This window comes from Polypterus senegalus, chromosome 12 (genome assembly GCF_016835505.1).
Source record: "Polypterus senegalus isolate Bchr_013 chromosome 12, ASM1683550v1, whole genome shotgun sequence".
NCBI classification, from domain to species: domain Eukaryota; kingdom Metazoa; phylum Chordata; class Cladistia; order Polypteriformes; family Polypteridae; genus Polypterus; species Polypterus senegalus.
Window position 1 is genome coordinate 81,558,076 of NC_053165.1, and position 24,391 is coordinate 81,582,466.

The 24,391-nt window shown below is 43.6% G+C and overlaps 1 protein-coding gene across 4 annotated transcripts in view; it reads left to right on the forward strand.

The window, feature by feature from the left end:
- The window catches only part of LOC120541205 (protein Hook homolog 2-like), a 154,203-nt gene that overhangs the window by 51,447 nt on the left and 78,365 nt on the right, over positions 1-24,391 (forward strand). For 2 of the 4 annotated variants that reach the window (XM_039772628.1, XM_039772629.1), the window contains exon 1: positions 22,813-22,991. In XM_039772628.1, coding sequence (XP_039628562.1) covers positions 22,926-22,991 — 66 coding nt within the window. In that variant the 5' untranslated portion in view covers positions 22,813-22,925. Of the gene's footprint in view, positions 1-180; positions 290-9,071; positions 9,208-9,328; positions 9,353-9,450; positions 9,566-21,509; positions 21,647-22,798; positions 23,000-24,391 lie in introns of those variants that run through there. The other 2 variants (XM_039772627.1, XM_039772633.1) reach the window with 2 other exon arrangements.

Genomic DNA, 24,391 nt, shown 5'->3' on the forward strand with positions numbered 1-24,391 from the left:
TGCCATATAATTAAGGTCATTTGGTAGACGCATTTGGAGCTGTTTAATGACAGCCGAGGGCTGTGGTCTGGGTTTTGGGCGTTTGAACGGCAGCTGCCACTTTTCAGTTTCTTGGAAAATTTGAAAGGTCGTTTGTCAAGTGTTGTTTTTCTTTTTTTTTTTTTTTTTTTTTTTGCCCAGACTACTCATATGGAAACAAAACACAAACAGTGCATGCGACAGAAACTACAGGAGTGAGTGAGCGAGCTCCACTGGATGCCATGGCACATGAACTCAGTCACCTCAGCAGGTAAACCTGGCCTGTCTTATCGTAACTCTAAAGGGTCTTTCCTGCTTACGACTTAGCCATTTGATTTCAAGAAGAGCTGTTAACGTCTGATACCTCAGACGTTTACTTTGTACTGAGTTGTGCTCCTTTCTCAAGCAAAACCACCAATGCTCTATGGGTGACAGTGACCTTTATCGTAATGTCTGTCATCTTAAAAAAGAATTATCAGCAGGAATAGGAGGGGCATTTAGATTGTGTTATTTTTTTGATTATGCGTTTATGAATAGTAAGTCAAGACGCTGCCAGTTATCAATCTAGAGGAAATTGTGGCCTTCCCACTGGTCTTGATAAATCCAAATAGCCCCCATAACTCTTCACCTGGTCTCTTTTCTAGGCCATGCTTATTGGCAACACTGCTGTACGGTACGTGTGAAGAAATAAGGTGAAGATTAACAGCACTGGCACTAAAGTTAAGAAACTACAAGAATAATAATAAGAAGTAAAGAATTTTTACTTAAATTCACCTAGATAATAATATTAATAATAATTCTTCACGGGGCAACACGGTGGTGCAGTAGGTAGCGCTGCTGCCTTGCAATAAGGAGACCTGGGTTCGCTTCCCGGGTTCTCCCTGCGTGGAGTTTGCATGTTCTTCACTTGTCTGCCTGGGTTTCCTCCTCCCACAGTCCAAAGACATGCAGGTTAGGTGCATTGGCGATTCTAAATTGTCCCTAGTGTGTGCTTGGTAGGTGTGTGTGTGTGCGCGCCCTGCGGTGGGCTGGCGCCCTGCCCGGGGTTTGTTTCCTGCCTTGCACCCTTTGTTGGCTGGTATTGGCTCCAACAGACCCCCGTGACCCTGTAGTTAGGATATAGCAGGTTGGATGATGGATGGATAATTCTTCACATTTATTTAGCACTTTTCATAGTGAGTGGGGAGCCACTTCAACCACCACTAATGTGTGGCATACAATACAGTACAATATAATACAATACAATTTATTTTTGTATAGCCCAAATCACACAAGGAGTGTCAGACTGGACTTAAACAGGGCCTGCCTTTTGACAGTCCCCAGCCTTGACTCTCTAAGAACACAAGGAACCCCCAAAAAAAAAATGGTAGAAACCTTAGGAAAGGCAGTTCAAAGAGAGACCCCTATACAGTACAGGAAGGTTGGGCATGCAGTGAATTTAAAAAAAAAGCGGGGTCAATATAAGACAATACACAAAACAGAACACAAGTCATCCTCAATACAATATAATAGTCCAGTAGAAATATTACAAGTACAGAGCAGAAGTCAACAGTAGATGATATCACATCATGCGATTTGGATTTTTATTAGAGTCCTGGAGACCTCGGCCATCAAGCTGCCTCCCCTTATTGGCCATTCCACAGCTGAGTCAGTGCTGGGCCAGCCAATCCAATGAAAGGATACCTCTACCCGATGATTCCTGTGATCCTCCATCAAAGATGACTTTACCTTAGGCAAGCAGAACAACTTGGCAGGTGGGCAGTGGGCACCAAGTGCCACATTTGAGTACCGAGAAGAGAAACAGAATAGGTAAGGGTTAGTAACAAATTATGACTATCAAATCTCTCTGTTGTAAAAGAATATCTTGAGATGAGACTATTGCCAAGAGATTTTTTCAAGTCCCGCCCTCCTCTCAGCCACGCCCATGGTCCTTTCACCTCTCATTGGTGTGAATGCTTTTGTCAGACTTAGTTCCTGCGCTCTCAGCTCAGCTTATACATTTTTATGTTTTCCTCACTTTAAGTTACCAATAAAAGGAGACATATTATGTCCAAATCTTAATGAAGAATTTCATCCCAAAGGGTTATCAACAGAAGAAATGAGTACCCGGGCAATCCTAGCACCAAGTAACGGTGAAGTCAAACGAATTAACTCGAAAACTGTCGATCAGTTACACGGCGAATCAGTGAAATGCGTATCAATAGACTCTGCTGAAACAGTTGGTGGTGATGGTGCGGAAGATGAAAACATCAACTTACAATATCACGAAGAATATCCACAACCGTTAACACCGTCTGGTCTTCCACCGGCTCAATTACTGTTGAAGGAAGGACGTATCGTAATGTTATTTTGTAATTTATGTCTGAGTGATGGGCTATGCAATAAGACAAGATTATTTGGTTTCAAAATTAGTCGAACAATTCTGACATGTAAAATTTTAACGGGTGGCAAGAAAGATAATGTAGTTCATCTTCCGTGGATAACATGAGACACAAAAGGAGATCTCGATATGCCATTCGTATTTAAACGTCTACACTTTCCCGTTAGAATAGCTTTTTCTATGACAATTAACAAACCACAGGGACAAACATTCGAAAAAGTTGGTTTATTTATTGGAGAGAAAGAAACAAAATTCACTCACGGGGAGTTATACGTTGCATTTTCACGATAAAAGTCCAAACACGGAATCAAAATTCAGTGTGATATTGACGAAACGTTAATTCAAAGACTTGTTTTTACTGAAGTTTTACAGTAAAAGTGTAAGTTTAAAAAGTATTTGTGTGTTAATTTCAAAGCCAAAAAGAAAGAAAACGTATAACACAACAATTGCCTCTAATGCAACATGAAACATAATTTTCTTTCAATTTATTACGTTGGTTAATTACTCGCTGTAATGTAAAATAGTTCTATTATGCATATGTAACAATTCCCATGAAAATAACAATCTGTTTAAATTGTATATCCGCTTCCCCATACGTGAGTGTCAGAACCGCAAAGTGGCTAGCATATAGCACCCGCCCGGAGGTTGACGAACAAAGCCAGCAGAGGGCAGAGCGCCCTAATTACTTATGTTTTAGTGATAATGACTAACAACAGAGATGCAGTCTGTACAGTTAATCAGCAGCTCTAGTCAGGGTGTGCTACACTGAAGTCGTGAGTCTTCAGCTGGGATTTGAAAGCTGAGACCGAAGGGGCGTCTCTTATAGTAGCAGGCAGACCAGTCCACAGTTTAGGGGCCCTGTAACTAAAAGCTCGACCTCCCGCTGTTATTTTATTAATCCTTGCAATAATAAGCAGACCAGCATCATGAGATCTTAATGTACGTTCTCGTTTGTAAGTCATGATAAGTTCAGACAAGTAGGCCAGACCTCGGCCATTTAAGGCTTTATATGTTAAAAGGAGGATTTTGAAATCTGCCCTAAACTTAACCGGTGTAAGGATTTAAGAACTGGAGTTATGTGTTTGTATTTTCTGGTTCTTGTAATAATTCCTGCAGCAGCATTTTGGAGTAACTGGAGGCTGAACAGTTTGAACATTGCAGTAGTCAGTCCTGCTAGAAATACATGCAGGAATTAATTTCTCAGATCCTGCTTATTTAGAAAACGCCTTAATTTCCCAGCATTTTTAAGATGGAAGAAACACGATTTAGACAACTTTGTAATGTGCACTTTAAGTGAGCTGCATCCATTTGGGTGATATGATGGCAGCCATTTGCACCGGTACGCTCCCCACACATTAGCTGTTAGGTGGTGAAGAGGTGAGAGAGACAGCCATTTAGAGACAGGGGATGATTAGGGGGCTAGAATAACCAGGCCACGGAGGGCAGTTTAGCCTGAACATTGGAATACACCCTGCTCTTTACAAAGGATACCCACAGAGTCAGGACCTTAGTTTTATGTCACATCTGAAGGATGGCACCATTTTTACAGCACAGTGTCCCTGTCGCTCCACATTCAGGCCACAGGATAAGCGCCCCCTTCTGGCCTAACCAACACCTCTAGCAGCCGCAGCCCAAGCTTTTCCTGCATGCAGTGGCATAGCTGGTGGCGGGTGAAGGGGGGCAGCACATTTTTAGGAAGCAGGGCATTATTGCCCAAAAGGCTCAGTACAATTTGTGTGTAAGCAGCAGGGTTTGAGGAAATATCACTCATGAATGAAAAAAGTAAAATTCTCTGATTTTTATCCACAAATGCTTCAAAAATTATTTTCAGACTGGCAAAAAAATAACAGGGTAATAACAAAAATAAACATAAACATTACAATTTCTAGGAAAATAAACAACTCATTTACAATGTATAATTTTGTTTCATTTTCAATCCGAATGCGTTCTTCCTCTGCGCAGAAAACATCCCCGTCTATCACTTGTACACCACACTGGTTCTGGTTTTTGCGGTGTAATTATACTAAACTAATAATTCGAACACGGCTTATCAGTCTGTCTATATGATATTCTTGTCTAGTTGATGCTTATAAATAAAGATATGTGAAAAATTATTGCTGTTTCTCTATATATGAATACATCTATGCAAAATGTATCTTAATTTTTTTCTATACGTCATTTTAATTTTCTATTTAAATTGGTTAACATATTCAGATATGGGTGGCACGGTGGCGCAGTGGGTAGCTCCGGGTGCTCCAGTTTCCTCCCACAGTCCAAAGACATGCAGGTTAGGTGCATTGGCGATTCTAAATTGTCCCTAGTGTGTGCTTGGTGTGTGGGTGTGTGTGTGCGCGCCCTGTGGTGGGCTGGCACCCTGCGCGGGGTTTTGTTTCCTGCCTTGCACCCTGTGTTGGCTGGGATTGGCTCCAGCAGACCCCCGTGACCCTTTAGTTAGGATATAGCGGGTTGAATAATGGATGGATGGATGGATATTGAGATACGTTGGTGGGCGGCAAATTGAAGCCCCACCCAGCCCAGAGCGACACGAACTCGAGCTACGCCACTGCCTAGATGGTCTCCCATCCAAGTACTTGCCAGGTCCGAACAGGCTTAGCTTCAGGTGGGTGACCTCTTCTGAAGTGCAGGTGGTGTGGATGCTGGCAGTTGTAGAGAGTGGATGTCTGTGTGGACATTCATAGCTGCAGAGCACTAAACTTGAGACTCGTCATTCGTCCCCATTTTCTGGACAGCACTTTTCAAAGCAAGCAGAGCCACAGAGCCTTGAACTTTACAGGCCTGGTGTTTTAAAAGTGTGAAGCTTGTGAAAGGGCCATTGTTAGGACTGCAGAAACGGGCATTTGAGGAATCAAAACACATTGGTCAGCAAGCCCGTAATAAACGGCATTAATGGTTGTTTATTCCCATGGAAGGAAGCCACAAGTGCAATTAAGTGCCAAAAACACAATTTTAAAGGCAGAGCAGATTTTGAGCAAACGTAAAAGGTGATACGTTGCAGTTACACGTGTCTTTCATCCGTCTGCCAGACAGCCCCATGGACCGAATTGAAACGCCATTCCGAGGTTTAGCATCCTTTGAAAGTCAGTCAGCTGATTTGCCGGCATCAGGGAAGTGAGCCTGTTACCAGCAGTGGTCCTTCCACAAGTAATCAAGCCCATATGTGCAAATTAGCTAACCACAAAGGTTTTTTTTTTTCACAGTAAAACAGGGGGTATTACTGAGCATGTCATGCAGCCGAACATTTTGCTAATGAAAGCTGTGTTGTTTCTGTGAAAAACAAGAAACAGAAAAACAACACTCCTGCCCCAGATGTGCTAATTGGAGTTAGGCTACATCATCGTCAAGGAGGCTTGAGAGGAAGCCAGTCTCAGTGTTTATTGATTCGGTGCCAGTCAAGATCTATCGAGCTGGCGGTGGGAAGGTTATCCTGGCAGACATACAAACTGAGCTTTATTTGAATGCCACGGCATACCCACCCTTTGCTTCGGACCCTTTGCATTCTGCTGTGTCTGCTCTTTGGCCTTTTTCATTTGGATAACATGACATCTTCTCAAGCTGATTCTATAAGCGTGAAAGTAACTTCAGTTTACACCAATGGCCTGCACAGTCCTCTGATCTGATGGAGCCCCTCTGGGATTACGTGGGATGGGAGGTTCAAGGCTGAGAAATCTTCAAGACAGATAGGTAAGATAGACGGCCAGTAGGGGATCCATTAAACCAACCTGCTTGTACTCTTCATGCCTGCGTCACCCTGAGGGTCCACTAGGATGTGCGTGGAGTAAATTTTGTCAACAGTCATGGTGCATGGACCCTTGTGTGGGTGACTGCATGCCTCCAGAATTTTGTTGACCTTGGGGTCCTGTGCACGTCAGCTGCACTAAGCACGAAAGCATGGGGTCATTTTGGGGGACAATTGTGTGAAGTGATTCATTGCTTACCTGCACCTATACAATCCAAAAGTAAAAAACACACATATGTGAGACAGCCAAATCACCCAGACAGTGGGCAAAGATAAAGGGTTCTACAGGTGGAAATGGAAATATATCTGCAAGATGAATACGTAAAGGAAAAGAAAAAACGTTTGGGGGAAAAGCCAGGAGATTTTACAACCACGCAGTGACACATACTGAATGCTGGTGCTATAAACAGACCAGGGGGCTCATAATAATAAAAATAATAATACATTTTATTTATATAGCACCTTTCCCATGCTCAAGGCACTTACAGAATATAAGAAAGAACAGCAGGGTATACCGTATATAGCATAGTACAAACCAGATAAATAAATAAAGAAGATTAAGACAGTAAATTCAGAGAAAGCCTAACAGACAACATAATTGATGGTCTGCACACACACACACAGGTTACATGAGCATCTTGACATGGAGGTAAACTGAGAGAAGGGGAATGAAGTCAAGTAGAGCTAAAAGACTTCCTGAACAGATGAGTTTGGAGTTCTTTTTTAAAAGAATTCATGGAGTCAACTGATCTGATTCATTTCGGGATGTCATTCCAGAGTCTGGGCGCCATACAGCTGAATGCCCTGCTGTTACCCATGGAGTGCAGATTAGTGGGGGGCACAACAAGATTGGCAGAATCAGAGGACCTTAGTGGGCGGGCAGGCACATAGGGATGGAGAAGGTCACTGGTGTAGTTTGGCACAAGGTTATTTAAGCCTTTGTAGGTTATTAGTAGGATTTTATATTCGATTCTGTAAGACACAGGGAGCCAGTGAAGACGGAGCAGGATGGGTGTGATGTGCCCAGTGCTGCTGGTTCGAGTGAGGACTCTTGCAGCTGAGCTTTGAATAAGCTGGAGCTGTGATATAAGATTAGAAGGGCACCTTCTACAGCTGTTTGTGCCCAAGTATAAATGGCTTGAGATACAGTAGATAGATAGATAGATAGATAGATAGATAGATAGATAGATAGATAGATAGATATGAAAGGCACTATAAAATAGATGTGAAAGGCACTAGATAGATAGATGTGAAAGGCACTATAAAATAGATAGATAGATGTGAAAGGCACTATAAAATGGATAGATAGATATGAAAGGCACTATATAATAGATTGATACACAGCTGAGTGAGCTGTTTATAGAAGCTCAATAAATAAAAAGATTGAACAAACTGAACCATTTCAGTTCAAACAAAGATATCATTACTTGTGTTCAGTCTGCTTTATTTGTAGTTTAATAAGTGCCATTTATATCTTCATATATTTAGTATAACACCTTTTAATCCATCCATCCATCTATTATCCAACCCGCTATAACCTAACTACAGGGTCACGGGGGTCTGCTGGAGCCAATCCCAGCCAACACAGGGCACAGGGCAGGAAACAAACCCCGGGCAGGGCGCCAGCCCACCGCAGACACCTTTTAATTTTTGTTATATTTATAAGCACAGCTCTGACACAGAGTGACTGGGGTTGCTACCCAGCCGGGAAGCCCAGGAGGACCGGAGGAGAGCTTGCGCCTCCTCCAGACCACGAGGTGGTGACTGCCCTGGTGGCTTTGGGGACCACGTGTGCAGAACTTGGAAGCTCAACCCTGTAGGGGCCCGTGGTAACCGCCAGGGGGCACCCCGATGCCTTTGGAGCCCTGGACCTCAGCACTTCCACCACACCCAGAAGTGCCGGGGGGAAGAGGACCAGGGGCACCCGGAGTGTTTCTGGGTACACAGTGTGGACGAAGTGCCGGTGGAAGATTGCCGGGAGGCACCTGGAGCACATCCAGGGGTGTATAAAAGGGGCCACCTCCCTCCATTCGATGGCTGGAGTCAGGTGGAAGAAAGACGAAGTCTTGGAGGAGAGGAGTGGAGGCGGTGAGGAGAGAAAGGCAGTGGGAGAAAGGCCTGGACTTTGGGGTGAAGTGGGTTTATTGTAAATATTAGTAGTGTAAATAAATGTGTGGTGGTGCATTTAAACATGTCTTCCTGCCTGTGTCCGGAGCTAGTTCCACACACTGTAAATTAACTTAGGGGATATTCTGCATGCAGATGAAGCACATACGTGAGCATAGTGACCTGTCACTAACATTTCTTATAGGCCTTTTAGGAACACATAAATAATTTGTGTTAATGTCTGCTTACTGATTTATCATTTTTATTCATCATAATAATACTAATAATTCATGACATTTATATAGTGCTTTTTAAGGTACTCAAACTCCTTTGCACAGTGAGTGGAGAGCCACTTCAACCACCACTAATGTGCAGCACCCACCTGGATGATACACCGGCAGCCATTTTTGCACCAGTGCACTCACCATACTTTAGCTGTTAGGTGGTGAGGGGGTGAGAGATATTTAGCCAATCAGAGACAGAGCATGACAAGGCCATGGTGGACAGTTTATCTAGGACATCTTTTACAAAGGGTGCCCAGGGATCTTTAATGACCACAGAGAGTCAGGACGTCGGTTTTGCATCTCATCTGAAGGACGGCGCCATTTTCACAGCACAGGGTCCCCTGTCATTGGGATTCACATTCAGACCACTGGGTAGGCCCACCCTGCTGGCCTCACCAACACCTCTTCCAGCCTGGGCCCGATCATGCTTACCTTCAGATGGATGAGCTCCTCATGTGGTATGGCTGCTCATGTTGGTTTGAAGACGTTATTTCATTGCTGTTTTCTTTATTTTTTTTCTCCAAAGGCACCACCATTTCAGAACTTCAAGTCATCAGTGTGCTGAGAGTTGCTAGGCTTGTGTTGTATGACATACTGTATGATGTCTGCATGGTCGTGCTATAAGTCAGTATCTGAACTTGACATGAGAGTCTTGTATTCAGGTAAGTCATTTTAGACTTTGGTTTTGACTTAGCCTCGCTCTTTCATCTTTGAGTTTAATTTTGTCTGTTGTACTTCGGTGATTAATCCTTACATTTAGTGTTCTTGTTTTATTTCACTCAGAGTCCTCCCCTGGCTGATGTTCAGGTGCCTTTTGATGCATTTTTGTCTTTTGTTTGAGTTAGTAGTGTTACTTGTGTTCACTTTTTTCGGTGTTTTTTATTAGAGTTGTGTATTATTTCTAGGTGTGTTCCGTGTGCCTTGTGGTGGGGCCACCTGTCTATCACTGTTAAAGAGGTGCCCTATAGAGGCTGAGGAAAGCCCACAGTCCTTTGCGGTTCATTGAATGCACTGGTGCTGGTAAGTTTCGATTGCATTTATTCTATGTTTTTGTAAATGTTTTTGATTTTGTGCATTGGGACTTGTTTGCCTTGGGTTCCTTTGCCTTTTCAGACTTTCCTTTCTGTGTTTTTTATGCATTTTCTATGTTAATTAATTATTATAAAGATTTGACTTTTGCCCTTTTCATGACTAGCTGGAGTTTGACAGTTTCCTTTCTGTAGTGGGCATTTTTGAGCCATTTTAGGAACTTATTATGATTAGGTAACCCAAGTTCACAACAGTACCGATACAATACACTACAAAGCAATTTATTTTCGTATGGCCCAAAATCACACAAGAAGTAGCTCAATGGGCTTTAACAGGCCCTGCCTTTTGACAACCCCCCTAGCCTTGACAACAACAACAACATTTATTTATATAGCACATTTTCATACAAACAGTAGCTCAAAGTGCTTTACATATTAAAGAATAGAAAAATGAAAGACACAATTATAAAACAAAATAAATCAACATTAATTAACATCGAATAAGAGTAAGGTTCAATGGCCAGGGGGGACAGAAAAAACAAAACAACTCCAGACGGCTGGAGAAAAAATAAAAAGTAATCCTCAATACAATAGAAATATTACAAGTACAGAATAGAATTCAACAGTAGACGATATCCCATAATATAATTTGGATTTGTTCAGAGTCCTGGAGGCCTCGGCTATCAAGTTGCCTTCCCCCTATTGGCCATTCCAAGGCTGGGCCAGCCAATCCCATGAAAGGACCCCCTCTACCCGACGATTCCTGTGATCCTCCATCAGAGCTGACTTTACCTTAGGCAGGCAGGTGGGCAGATGCATCAAGTGCCACATTTGAGTACCGAGAAGATCTTTGCAACAACTCGATACTACTTCCATTAAGCCCTTGAAGGCAGATCTTCCACATTTCTGGCACTCTGCAAGATAAACTCTCCCAAGAGGAGTTGCTTTTAATTCTGTTTGCATCCATATAAAGCAACAATGACAGCCATAGCTAAATGTTGAGAACATTGGAATTACCAAGAAATGTCTGACAGTATTGTTTAGCAGGTTGAGGAGACCCTGGTGATGTGGAGATCTGCTCTAGAGAGAAGAGGAATGAAGGTCAGTAGGACCACCAAGACAGAATACATGTGTGTGAATGAGAGGGAGGTCAGTGGAATGGTGAGGATGAAGGAGTAGAGCTGGTGAAGGTGGATGAGTTTAAATACTTGGGATCAACAGTACAGAGTAATGGGGATTGTGGAAGAGAAGTGAAGAAGAGAGTGCAGGCAGGGTGGAGTGGGTGGAGAAGAGTGTCAGGAGTGATTGGTGACAGACGGGTATCAGCAAGAGTGACAGGGAAGGTCTACAGGACGGTAGTGAGACCAGCTATGTTATATAGGCTGAAGACGGTGGCACAGGAGACAGTGCTGGAGGTGGCAGAGTTATTAAGATTGGCATTGGATGTGACAAGGATGGACAGGATTAGAAATGAGGACATTAGTGGGTCAACTCAGGTGGGACAGTTGGGAGACAAAGAGAGATGAGATGGCGTTGGTTTGGACATGTGCAGAGGAGAGATGCTGAGTATATTGGGAGAAGGGTGCTAAGGATAGAGCTGCCAGGGAAGAGGAGAAGAGGAAGGCCTAAGAGGAGGTTTATGGATGTGGTGAGAGAGGACATGCAGGTGATGGGGGTGACAGAACAAGATGGAGAGGACAGAAAGATATGGAAGAAAGTGATCCGATTTGGCAAACCCTAAAGGGAGCAGCCGAAAGAAGAAGAAGAAGTCTGGCAGTATTGGTATCTCCTCCTATCATCTCACACTGGAATTACCGGCCTCAGTCACACATTCCTAGTTCAGTGTGACAAATGGCTGACAAGGACACATTACTGTGACAGGGTGCAGTGAACACATTTCTTGTGACCTCATGGCGCCCTGTGCCAGTCTCCGCCACCTCCTCTCTGATTTTCACACATTGATCCTTTCTGATGTACGTATTGATTTTTTTTCCCTCCTCTTGTCACTCTTGGTAAAAGCAGCTTGCAAGTGACCACTGACCGCTGATTGGTAAAAATTCAGGTTCTGTTAATTAAAGTGCTTTCCATCTGAACTAGTGTGGTGCTGAGGTGTCACCCGTCGCATGGCTGCACTCGGGTCCTAATCTGGGATCCTGAGTTGGTTTGTCATGTGGTGGGTACAGCAATGCACTGTATCAGCGTGTGCTCCTAACCCAGTGCTTCTCAATCTATGGGGCGGGCACCCCTAGGGGGGCAAGAATATGTGGAAAAAAAGAATCAAAAATATGAAAAATACATCCATTGAAACCAAAACAAATTAACTTAAACTACATTCTGATACTAGAAAAATAAATATAGAGTTAGATAAATGTCGATAAAAGTTAAGTAGGTATAATAAAATATGCATCTATGATATATCATTAATTAAAAAAGAACAAATTGGTATTAGTGGGCTCCTTTCAAAAAAACATTAGGGGGGTGCGATTAAAACTGTTATGAAAACTTGGGTCGCAAATACTTAAAGGTTGAGAAACGCTGGCCTAACCTAACCTGTTGTCTCCTGCAGCCGTCTGTATAACACGTTGAAGTCATCCGTGAATGTCAGCCCTGGGAATTTCACCTTCACAAGTAAATTCAGTCACTGCAGATTGTTGAAACGACTTTCTTGGTCAGCCATTTTCTCGTACTCTCTGGCACCGTAATCCACAAGAATCTATTAACGTGCCGAACTCCGTTCTCTTTAATAGAAGGCACACATCAGCCCATCTGATGAACTCCTTAGTGTTTTTTTCCCCATGCTACTTGTTCGGTGACACTCTCAGTGCAATAAATGACACAAGTAATACAAAGGTACTCCCTGAGGTACCTTTTATCTAGCATTAGATTTTTATTAAAAACCTGAGAACACGCGATGTCAAAAACCACTCCACTTTATACTGTATTTCACTGAGCCTGGAACTACAGGAGAGGGACTGACTTGCAAGCACTTTATTTAAAGAAACTTTAAAATACAATCGAGAAAATAGCAGGCAAATGTCCACTTTTGTGATTGTCTTCTGGACGCAGGGAGCTGCATACGGGCACACGGTGGCGGTCTGATATTTACCGTGGATTCAGAAAGTCTCAAGGCCCCATCACTTTCCACAAACTTTATGTTGTTGTAGATGTAATTTTAAAATGGACAAATTTGCCAATATTGCCCCACCAGTCTACACCTAATAACCCACAATGACGAAGTGAAAACAAGTTTTCAGAAAGGTCTGCACATTCATTACAAATAAAAAAAAATAACTGAAATCTCTGGCAGCACGGTGGCACAGTGGGTAGCGCTGCTGCCTCGCAGTTGGGAGACCGGGTTCACTTCCCGGGTCCTCCCTGCGTGGAGTCTGCATGTTCTCCCCGTGTCTGTGTGGGTTTCCTCCCACAGTCCAAAGACATGCATGTTAGGTGCTTGGTGTGTGTCCTGCGGTGGGTTGGCACCCTGCCTGGGGTTTGTTTCCTGCCTTGCTCCCTGTGTTGGCTGGGATTGGCTCCAGCAGACCCCTGTGATTGACCCTGTGTTAGGATATAGCGGGTGGGGAAATGACTGACTGAAATCTCTCATTTCTATTAGTAGTCAGACACTTTGCTGTGGCACCTCAGATTGTGCTCAAGGGCATCTTATTTGCTTTAGTGGGTTCATTGAGATGTGTCTAGAACTTGATTGGAGTCCACCTGTGGCAAATAAAACTAAAATACAAAAGGCACACGTGTGCCTCTCTGTCGAAAGGTCCACAATTCACACTGCATGCCACCAAGCCCTGAAGTCTAAGGAACTCTCTGTAGACCTCCGTGATCAAATTGTGGTAAGGCATCGACCAGGGCAAGGGGATCAAATCGTTTCTAAAGGCTTGAGTGTTCCCAGAAGCACCATAGCCTCAAGGATTGAGAAGTGGAAGAAATGTCCATCCATCCATCCATCCATTATCTAACCTGCTATATCCTAACTACAGGGTCACAGGGGTCTGCTGGAGCCAATCCCAGCCAGCACAAGGGCGCACAGGCAAGAACCAAACCACCTGTGCCAAGTCTTTCCTGTCCTGTGCCATACCACACTGTCATACTGTGAGAGAGAATGCTTTCTATAGTGGATCTGTACAAGTTTGTGAGCAGCTGAGAGGAGAATCCAGCACGTCTCATCTTCCTGAGGAAGAAGAGTCTTTGTTGGGCCTTCTTTACCAGGTGAGATGTGTTCAAAGACCAGGTCAGATCCGATGTGATGTGGATACTCAAGAACTTGATATTGTCCACACACATTACAGCCTCCTCATGTATGAATCTAGGAGCATGTTCTGTTCTTCTGGACCTCCTATAGTCCACAATGACTTCTTTGGTCTTGCTGGTGTTTAAGATGAGGTTGTTGGCCGAGCACCATAGAGCTAGGTGTTGTAACTCCTCTCTGTGTCATTGTCTGATATGAGACCCACCACGGTCGTATCATCCGCAAACTTCACAATCATATTTGTGGCATGGATGGCGTCATTGAGCCCGTTAGCTGCTCCCCAAGCACGTGTGTGTAACACAGGCCATAACTTATTATTCCAGTGAGTGTGGTTGACACAGATGAAATTGAAGAGTGGGGTTTGAGGGGTTTGGAGGCTGTAAATAAAATAGTGTTGCAGAATAATGCAAAATAGATTTCAACTTCTAGGAAACGTCTTAGAAAGAAGAACAAATCTTGGCAATAGCTTCCTTAGTGTGGTCATGAACTTGAGGCTCCTAAGCGAAATAAGTCTCAAAAATGACTCAAAATGCCCACTAGAGGGGGAAAGCCTTCAAACCCCGGCAAGTCACAAAAGGGCGACCACAGGATATTTAAAAAGAAAAGGTCTAAAAATGCTCTTTGACAAAAGTAAGCTCCAGGGAGCTCAAAGGGCTAAAGGAGTTGCCTGAAACAACAAGACCATCCAAGGCAAACAAGTCCCAAGAGTGGTCAAAAAAACAGAGCACAACGGTCAAAATCCGAAAAAAAAAAAACACACGGACACCCGCACCTTCAATGAACCGCAAGGGACTGCTTGTTTTCTCAGGCTTTATAGGGCTGAGGGTCGCCCCCTTGATGGTGATAGGCAGGTGACCCTGCCTCTTGGGGAAGCACCCACCAAACACACAGGAGATAATAGAAGATACAGTGAGACACAGAAACTAAATGAGCAACCATATTAACATAAACAGAAGACTCAAAGATGAACAAAAAATACATAAAAAAAGGAATTTGGACCCCAGTCAGGGGATGAACCGTGGCTTAAATATAACAAGAGCAAAAAATAAATACATAGTAATAAAAAGAATTGACGAATTCTTTATCCAAATCTTTCACTAAAAGCCCACAAAAAAGTAATGAAGAGCAGCCAATATGACAATATCAAGCTTATGCAGGAGATGACCATGCTTCTTCTGTAGCAGTGCTAGTTTCAGACTGGATGACGAGGGGGTCATTGATACACTGGTGTGAGAAGTGGGATCAGCCCACCCTTTGAATTGTGAATAGTCAGTGACCCAAAGCACATTAAGTCACAAAGACGTAGCAGAGCAGGAATTGAAGGCTTAATAATCACACAGTTACATCTTCAAGAATCCATCAGTCAGCTTAATACTGTTGACTGGTGGCCACTGCGTGTTCACCAAAAGTAGACCGAGACGGGTGGCATCTGAGCAATGAGGGGATTCTGCTGTGTTAATAGAGTTGGTTGTGTGTTTACTGTGCAAGTTGCCATCTTAAACATGTTAATGCACACTGATGGCCCCCAAACCAGTTCATCTCATAAAGTTTAGGTGGTTTACCATCTCATCCTCAAGTAGCCACATTGGACAAGCAAAGCATTGTTTTGGAGCAAAAAAGGAGAAAGTACCCCCTTCACAGATGCACAAGCGGGGGCAGTGTGGGAGCTGTTAAAATGTCCCCCAAGTGGACCAAGTCAGCAACTCGGCAATGGCAGCCGATGGAGTTCATCTCTGCAACACAGCGGCCAGCATCAGGAATGCTGAAAACAAAATTCCTGCACTGTAATTTCTTTTTATAGCCGATAATAAACCTATCAAGAGCTCTGGTCCAAGCAGGAATAAACCGGAATATTGTTTGCTTTTGTTTGATTGTGTGGTGGAGAAGAGCAGCAGGAGGAGGAGGAGAAGGAGGAGGGGGAGGATGATGGGGCTGAAAGAAGGCTGTGGTGTGCCAGTGAGTCCACCAGTGAAGTGCTGACATTTTGGTTTGGCTTGTGTGTGTGTGTGTGAGTGAGTGTGTGTGTATGCATGTCTGCGTGTGCGTGTGTGCTTGTGTCTGAGTGTGTGTGAGTGTGTGTGTGTGCGTGTGTTAGCGAAAGTGTGTGTGTGTGTATGTGTGCATGAGAGTGTGTGTGCGTGTGTGATTGAGTGTGTGTGTGTGCTTGTCTGTGTGTGAGTGAGAGTGTGTGTGAGTGTGCGTGTGTGTCTGTGTGTGAGTGAGAGTGTGCGTGTGTGTCTGTGTGTGTGCGTACCTGTGTGTGTGTGTGAGGCTCTGCTGTGTGCACGTCACTGTATTTCTGTATTAAAATGAATCTAAAGTATAAACAAGTATAACTTTGAGTTGCCATCTTTAGTTGCAGTTCATAACTGTAGACTACCAACCATGGGGAGTTTGAAAGGGCATCAGTTCATTTTGTATTGTGCCTTTCATGATGACCACCATAACAAGGAATTTTATTTCATTTAATGCCAAACATTTGACATTTTGAGGGTCTTCTACACTAGCAGGTGAGCACCATGATCAGGTTCTTGATTTCACATTATCGCCATACCAGGGCACATCGTACACGTTAGTAGCTCACACTTGGCCACTTTTCTAAAATGCTCTGTCATTTCACAGTGGGCACCAGGCCCTTAATTTCACATAGTGCCATTCACAATGCTCACCGTGACAGAGCGACTTTATTTGATAGACCGTAGCTGTTGTCACACTGACCATTTTGTTTTGAACATTTCACAGTGAGCGCCGTCATTTCATATCGTGTCTCATAACTCTACTTTATTGTATAAACTGCTGAGCCTTTCACTTTTCTAAGGTACTTTTTACTGCATACTACAAAGTGAGCCCCATTATTGGGTACTTTACTTCATACGGTGCCTTTCATATGACTGCCATGTCAAGTCATTTCACACACTTTAGAAGTCTTCACATTGATTTATTTTATACATTAGACAATGAATACCATCATCATGAAGTGTCTTTCACAGTTAGCACTGTAAGAACATTTTACTTTATATAATGGAGAACCTTTCACATTTCACAAGTGCTATATTGTACATTATAATGTGGGTACTTTATAGCGTCTTACATATGACCACCACAGCCACTCGTTACACACTTTCGCGGTTTCCAGTGTGCCCCGTATCACTCCTGCCCAGCCCTTTAATTTAAACACATCCCACCCTTGGGCACCCCATCACAACAGAGAGGGTGAGTGAGCCGCTCCGGTCTGGACATTGAGGGTGCTCTTTGTGTCCTGTAAGTGTGTCGCAGTGCCAGCTGCGCCATGAGCTGCACACACCGCGTGTGTTTATCGAGTTTGAGACACGCCTCACACCTGGGAGCTCCGCGGTGGGAATCTTTGCATTCCAGGCCTGCATTTCTAGGATTCTTTTCTTAAAGTCACAGCCTTCCTCTTTCATTTCTGCAAACACTCGCTTTGGAGATTGTCATTCCCTCGACGCTTTGAAGTTTTGTTTTAGCCTTGTCAGGACAATTGCTGTTTGTCTTACAGGACTGTTTCATGTACGGTACGTCCTGTTTTTGGAGAAGCAAAACAGAATTGTTAACCCTGGATGCGGCGCAGAAATAAAAGTCTGTAAACAAACACCGCGTGACTCGCCATCCTGACCAAAGCGCAGAAAAACACCAGGATAAGGTCTGTGAGGGGCAGGAGTGCCCAGACATGGCGGTGCACCACTGATGTGTGGAACTTTATAATTCATTCAAAGCAGTAAAGATCAGACGTCAGCAAGCCCAGCAGTTCATATTCACTTATTATTTCTATGTAATCCAGTTGGCCATTGCTTTCCTATTTTTAGTCTCAGACTACATTCTGGAGTTCACATCTGTGACTCATTGTCTTTTTACGTAGACCATCATTTTTTTTTCCTTTCTGTGAGTTCAAAGGCGTGTGTGTTACGCTAAGTAGTGAATATACATTGGCCCACTGTGAGGACTGGCATCCTGTCAAGATGGGCACTGGCTGCCTATGACCCTCACATGAACAAGCAGGCTAGAAGATCACATTTGTAAAACTTGGGTTTGTGGCAGTACGACAAGTGGATTTATACCTGCACACCGGTGCACAAGGTAGGGCCGCAAAGGACCTGCCAACTGGGCTGCTGGCTGAACAACAACAACAATGTTTATTTGTAGAACACATTTTCATACAAATGATGGAGCTCAAAGTACTTTACAAGATGAAGAAAGAAAAAAATATAAAAATTAGGCAGTACTAATTAACAAGGAATAAAGTAAAGTCCGATGGCCAGGGAGGACAGAAAAGACAAAAACTCCAGAAGAAAGAGAGAGCTCTGAACAAAAGTCTCAGGTAAAGTCATCAAGCAAAACAAAAGGTAATAATAATGTGGGTGGGTTACACCCGGACTTGTCACACCTAGACTGGCCAGGCCGGGCAGGGCACAAAGTGGAAAATGGAGATCACCATTTATAAACGCACTCTGCGCTGAAAAGTTACAATAAGTGATCTACTAAAAAGAGTGACAGCATGTTATAGAATAAATATGGAGGAATTCAGCAGAGTTTCACACGTGTTGTTTTAGGTAGGTGGCTCTCTCCGGCCAGCCTTTCAATGGCAGGCTTCTGTACTTATTTTTATCAAGTGGTAGTCAGATTGTGTAAGTGATATTATAGCACAAGATGGTGTAACATGATAGATACAGTTGATAACCAGATAGATAATGAAAGGCACTATAGAAGATAGATAGATGGGAAACAGACTATATCAGAGAGAGAGAAATAGATATGAAAGGCACTATATAATAGATAAATAGTGAAAGAGAAAAGATAGATAGATAGATAGAAATGAAAGGCACTATATAATAGATAGATAGATAGTTATTAATTTTAGTATAGTCAGCAGCATCACATTTACATAGATAGATAGATAGATAGAAATGAAAGGCACTATATAATAGATAGATAGATAGATAGTTATTAATTTTAGTATAGTCAGCAGCATCACATTTACATAGATAGATAGATAGATAGATAGTGTGATAATTGGCCGGCAGCTCATCCCGGCCAATACCTCCGAGCCGCCAGATGGAGCCCTCTCTGCGACGTGGAGATGCCCGGAATTCCAGCAGGTCATCATGGTATGTGGAGTTTTAATGCACATCCATGCTGGATAACGTCGGGGCCCCCAGGGGATGCTGCAGGGAGGCCCAGAGACTTGTATTTTCCTACAGCCCGTAAGTACGTCCCAGTCACATGGACAGAGGAAATTACGTGCTTCCGGGTTGAAGAAGAGGAGTTTTTACCTGACCTGGAAGTGCTGGACTGAGGGCTCAGAAGCACTTCCTGGTCAAGGACTATAAAGGACTGTGGGAGATCCCAGACGTGCAAGCTGAGTTGGGAGGAAGGGAACAACGCATCTGGGAGTGGAGGATTATTGCTTATTGGTTATTATTTGTGATTTATATGAGTATTGTGGAGTGGAGGGTGCTTTGTGCACTTGATTATTATAATAAAGTCAAGAATTGGACGTTTATCTGGTGCCTGGCATCTGATCCGAGGGTTCATGGGGACGACAGCACCCCCAATCTGTCACAGTGGCGTAGTCGTCCTTCCCTGGAAGCCTCTCCTGATTCGTGCAGCCGCTCTTCAGCTCATCCCGAATGTTGTCCATGACGAGCGTGGAACCTCCGCTGGTGCTGTCACTCTGTTTACCCTTTTTCTTCCCCATGACAGACTTGGTAAATCATGGGTTCTGGCGATTTTTCTGCATGTCCTGACGCTGTCTTCTTGGCATTCTCTGTCCACAGAAATTTTTGTTCAGGTGCTCTGCCAAACCGACGGCCAGAGAATCCGGATGACTACGCCACTGTGACAGATAGGGGGTGCTGTCGTCCCCATGAACCCTCGGATCAGATGCCAGGCACCAGATAAAAGTCCAATTCTTGACTTTATTATAATAATCAACTGCACAAAGCACCCTCCGCTCCACAATACTCATATAAATCACAAATAATAACCAATAAGCAATAATCCTCCACTCCCAGACGCGTTGTTCCCTTCGTCCCAACTCAGCTCGCACGTCTGGGATCTCCCACAGTCCTTTATAGTCCTTGACCAGGAAGTGCTTCTGAGCCCTCAGTACATGTGATTATCCAGCACTTCTAGGTCAGGTAAAAACTCCTCTTCTTCAACCCGGAAGCACGTCATTTCCTCTGTCCGTGCGACTGGGACGTACTTACGGGCTGTAGGGAAAATACAAGTCTCTGGGCCTCCCTGCAGCGTCCCCTGGGGGCCCCGACGTTATCCAGCAGGGCTGTGCATTAAAACTCCACATACCATAATGCCCTGCTGGAATTCAGGGCATCTCCACGTCGCAGGGAGGGCTCCATCTGGCGGCTTGGAGGTATTGGCCGGGATGAGCTGCCGGCCATATATCACAATAGATAGATAGATAATCCCCCATATAAAATGAGAAGATGATGGGAAAGGCATTTTACAGAATATAAAATCAGACAGGTAGACAGGAAAGGCCTGGTATATTGTGAGGCAGCTCATTATACCTGATATGTTTGTCACAGATTTGATTTTAGTTATTGCTGTTGTAGCTTTTCAGGATGATTACTGTCATGCCTACAGAGGATAGTGAAGCTCTGTTTGTCCTCTCTAAAACCAGCTTTCTGCAGCTTAGATCTGCTGCCAACTGAAGGTGGTTTTTTAAGCCGCAGGATTCTCAAAGTCTCATTCATTCATTTGACGCAGTTGTAACACTGCTTGTCCAGACTGTTGGAACCATGCAGTTGATGGTCTACAGCTAACTCAAAGATCCTAACTGCAACAAAGAGAAATATGCTCATGTAATGCCAGTTCTTAAATCACATGGCTTGTTTTGAGCTGATTTAGAAATCTTCCTTCTAACATATAAATTAATAAATGGTTTAGCCTCCCCTTACTTCATAGCACTTGTTAGTGCCACCATACCATGGTGTACAATTCACTCTCAAGGTGAAGGTCTTCTTAACTTTCCATGAATAAATCAAATTAGTAGACTCTGTCAAGTATTGGGCACCAAAACTTCGGAATGATCCACCTGCTAATACTGCAGAAGGCTTTCAGCCTCCGTATTACAGACAAGGCCGCACACTCTTCGTCTCAGGCCAGCCTACTTGGTTAGCGCTGCTGTTGCCGAGGTTGTTTTGTTTTGCTCTCTTGTATAATTTAGTATTTGCTTTCATCGACTGTAAGTCAGTCTTTTCCACTTTCGCTTCTCCTCTTCCTTGGTGGCACTTGTGATGGACCTGTTCTCAGACATCTTCTTTTATCATTTGCCAGTGGAATGAACCTTTTTAGAGTGTGGCTAACCTAGCACAGTTGGAAGTTTCACGTTAAACCACCGTGTCCATGTGAATGTCTTTGTATCTACTGCATGATGTTTGTCTTTTTGTCTTTTGTGTTTCTTCATACGGTATTTGTAATTAATGAATATTTCACCGGGCAAACACGGCTGAATGTTTGTGTTTGCCAAACTTGTATTGACCTTCCTGTTGTTATTGAAAGTCTTCTCTTGATGCCTATGGAAGGGTTAATGAAATTGTCTTTTTATATTTTATATATATATATATATATATATATATATATATATATATATATATATATATATTTATTTTATATTTTATATTTTTTTATATTTTAGCAAGATACACAGCTTAGCGAAGTCTGGAAGTCCATCGGCACACATGTGGCCAGCCTTCGCACACAAACTCAGACAGCAATAACACCTGCGGGACTCTTAGCTGTGTGCTCCAGATTGGGCAGTTTAACAGCTTTGAGGTAAACCTTGAATTTTTTTGTTTCCTTCAAAGACGTTGTCATTTTATTTATTCACACTTTCCTGACACTTTCTTTTTTTACGTTCCATAAGCTCCACAGCACTCAGCACACTGGGGTGTTCAGCGAGTGAAGAGACTTGAGAAAGCCGTTTTTCGGGGCAACTGATCCCTGAAGTGAGTGTCCTTGAGTTAATGTCACACTCTTTGGGAATCCCTGGTTCTTTAAGTGGGAAGCCTGGCAGAGTATGGCAGTGAAGCAGGGGGACCCCCGGGGTTGCTTTTTAAAGAGTCGCTCACTCTCAGATAGACACCGTCACCTCAGTGCCAACTGGCTCATCTTTGCTCAGGCTGGTGACACTTGCTTCAGAGTGTGTCCCCACTGGGCTTCAGGAGCTCAAATTTGGGTCCATGCCCTACACACAGGGTGAAAAATAACAGTCTTAGCCAGTGTGGACCCTAGAGGGCACCAGAGAGTACCACACCTCATGCAGACACAAGTCCTGTTAATATAAAAATGTTTTATTTTCACAACTTCCTTCCACAAAGGTTTCAGAAATGTAATTAACACAAATCTCTTCACGTTGTCTCTTTTCCTTCTTCACCTGCCAGGCACGTTTTGTCCACTCCCACCCAACTGTGACTTGCCTGAGCAGATTCTTTTATCCCAGACCCGATGGAAGCACTTCCAGGTAAAATGGATCTCCCATAAAACAGGGATGAGGAATCTCTGTAGCACCCCCTGGTGGCCCCACACTGCACCCGACAATTGTGTTCCAGAGGTCTATAATATTCAGCGTGCCTTGTGGGTATCTGCATGGGTACAATTGCCCAGAGAAACTGCCTGCTATTGAGTTGGGGAAGCCCATAGTCTCATCATGTCCTTCCATTATACTGTCCTCCTGGCCATGTATTGTTCCTGGGCCCAACCCAGCTAGTGTACCCACTCTAGCAAATCTTCTGCCTGTCTACTGGGTGAGATCCCTGCCCTGTTTCTTGTGGTGGTGGCATTGGGCTGGCCTCCCATACACATAAGGAACCATATTTTTTCCCACCCAGGAAGCCCACCCATGGGTGTTGTCCATCACACCAGTTAAGCCACTCGCTCCAGATGACTGACTAACCTTCTAACTGCAAGGGTCTCTCCTCTTCCCAGCAAGCTGATTCTGCTTGGCAGGCTGACACTTTGCACAGCGGTGGGTAGCCACTCCCTTACTACCTTAAGAATACCTCAGTGGATCTTGGTGAGCCTGAGGCCGTCTCCTGAGTCACAGCTGAGGGTGATGACCAACTTTTCTGCACCTCTTCCAGCCCCACCAAGACGATGCAAACACAGACGTCCTTACAAGGTGCTCAGGCAAGTGTTTGTGTGCCCCCTTGACATATCATCTCTATTGTAGTATAGGCCAGTTATGACTGCTGATTTTCAGCCTGACTGAGCTCAACAACACTCAGTGGTGGCCTGTATTAAAAGAACAATGGAGGGAATTGTGGGTGACATTTCCAGCTTGGAGACCTGGAAGGCTGAGCTGGCAGTTTGTACTCAGCATATTCTGTGTGGCTTTGATTACCTCATGGTATAAGTGCTTTATTAGAATAGTCTTCAGAAACAAGATGGGGACTGATTTGATTTTATATTAGACTAGGGGTCTCTGCGCCCCCTGCTCGCTTCACTCGCCAACCCCTGGTGCAGGCCCTGCGCTCTCGTCATTTCCCGGATCTGCCACTTGCAACAAATCGTGCTGTGCTTTTGGATAAACCCGAATATCAACTCTGTCTTTGATATCTCCGTCTTTCGAAACTATTATCGCTGACAATTCGTCACATGTTGGTTTATTATACTGTATATGCGAGCGTAATCCTTCGGATTCATACAGAGACCCAAGAAAACTTCTTTGTCCAATGTTTTCAGACAAATTTCGTGTAAAGTGCGATACTTTTGGTCGTATGGATTTGTATCCATTATTGGCTGTTGAATTTCTAATACGTCCAATCGTTTAACTCGTTTGATTCCATGTTGCATCGCTTCTCCGTGATCATAAATATAAACCTGAGTGAATTGGTTTCTTCAAAATTAAACTTGTCGTAGCTTTAACTGTTGCAGGACTCTCATAGCGTATGGTCCTGAATCATGTAAATCTACGTTTTGAGCATTGAATGGTGCGAATGAAAACAGATTATTGTAGATTTGGAAATTTTGCCTAATAGTGTTTGTGGATTTCACTTTCACCAAACAACAAATCTTTTATTTCTCGCGGATACGCCTCTTCATTGGGAAGTAACACTACTTTTCCCTGATGACAACATGAATTAGATGATCTTCAAGTCTCTGACTTAAAGTTTAAAGCCGAACAAGATCTTCATACTTCTGTCATATCTCCAATGTCCATGTATTCGATCTCTTTTCACTTTTACTGTTTCGTCAATATTTTGAATTTTGATTCCGTGTTTGGACTTACATTGTGACAACGCAACGTATAACTGCCGTGAGTGAATATCGTTTCATTCTCTCTGTACAAACTGTGTCTGACAATAGCATTCACACAAATGAGAAATGACTGAACCGTGTGAGCAGTTATGTGGGCAGGACTTTTTCCAAATCTCTTTGCGTAAGCCCTTGTCTCGTGGGGCTTGAAATTTTCTCTCGCAGAATTTCACTTTCACCAAACAGCACATCTTTTATTTCTCGCGGATACGCCTCTTTATTAGGAAGAAACACTACTTTTCCCTGATTGCAACACGAATTAAA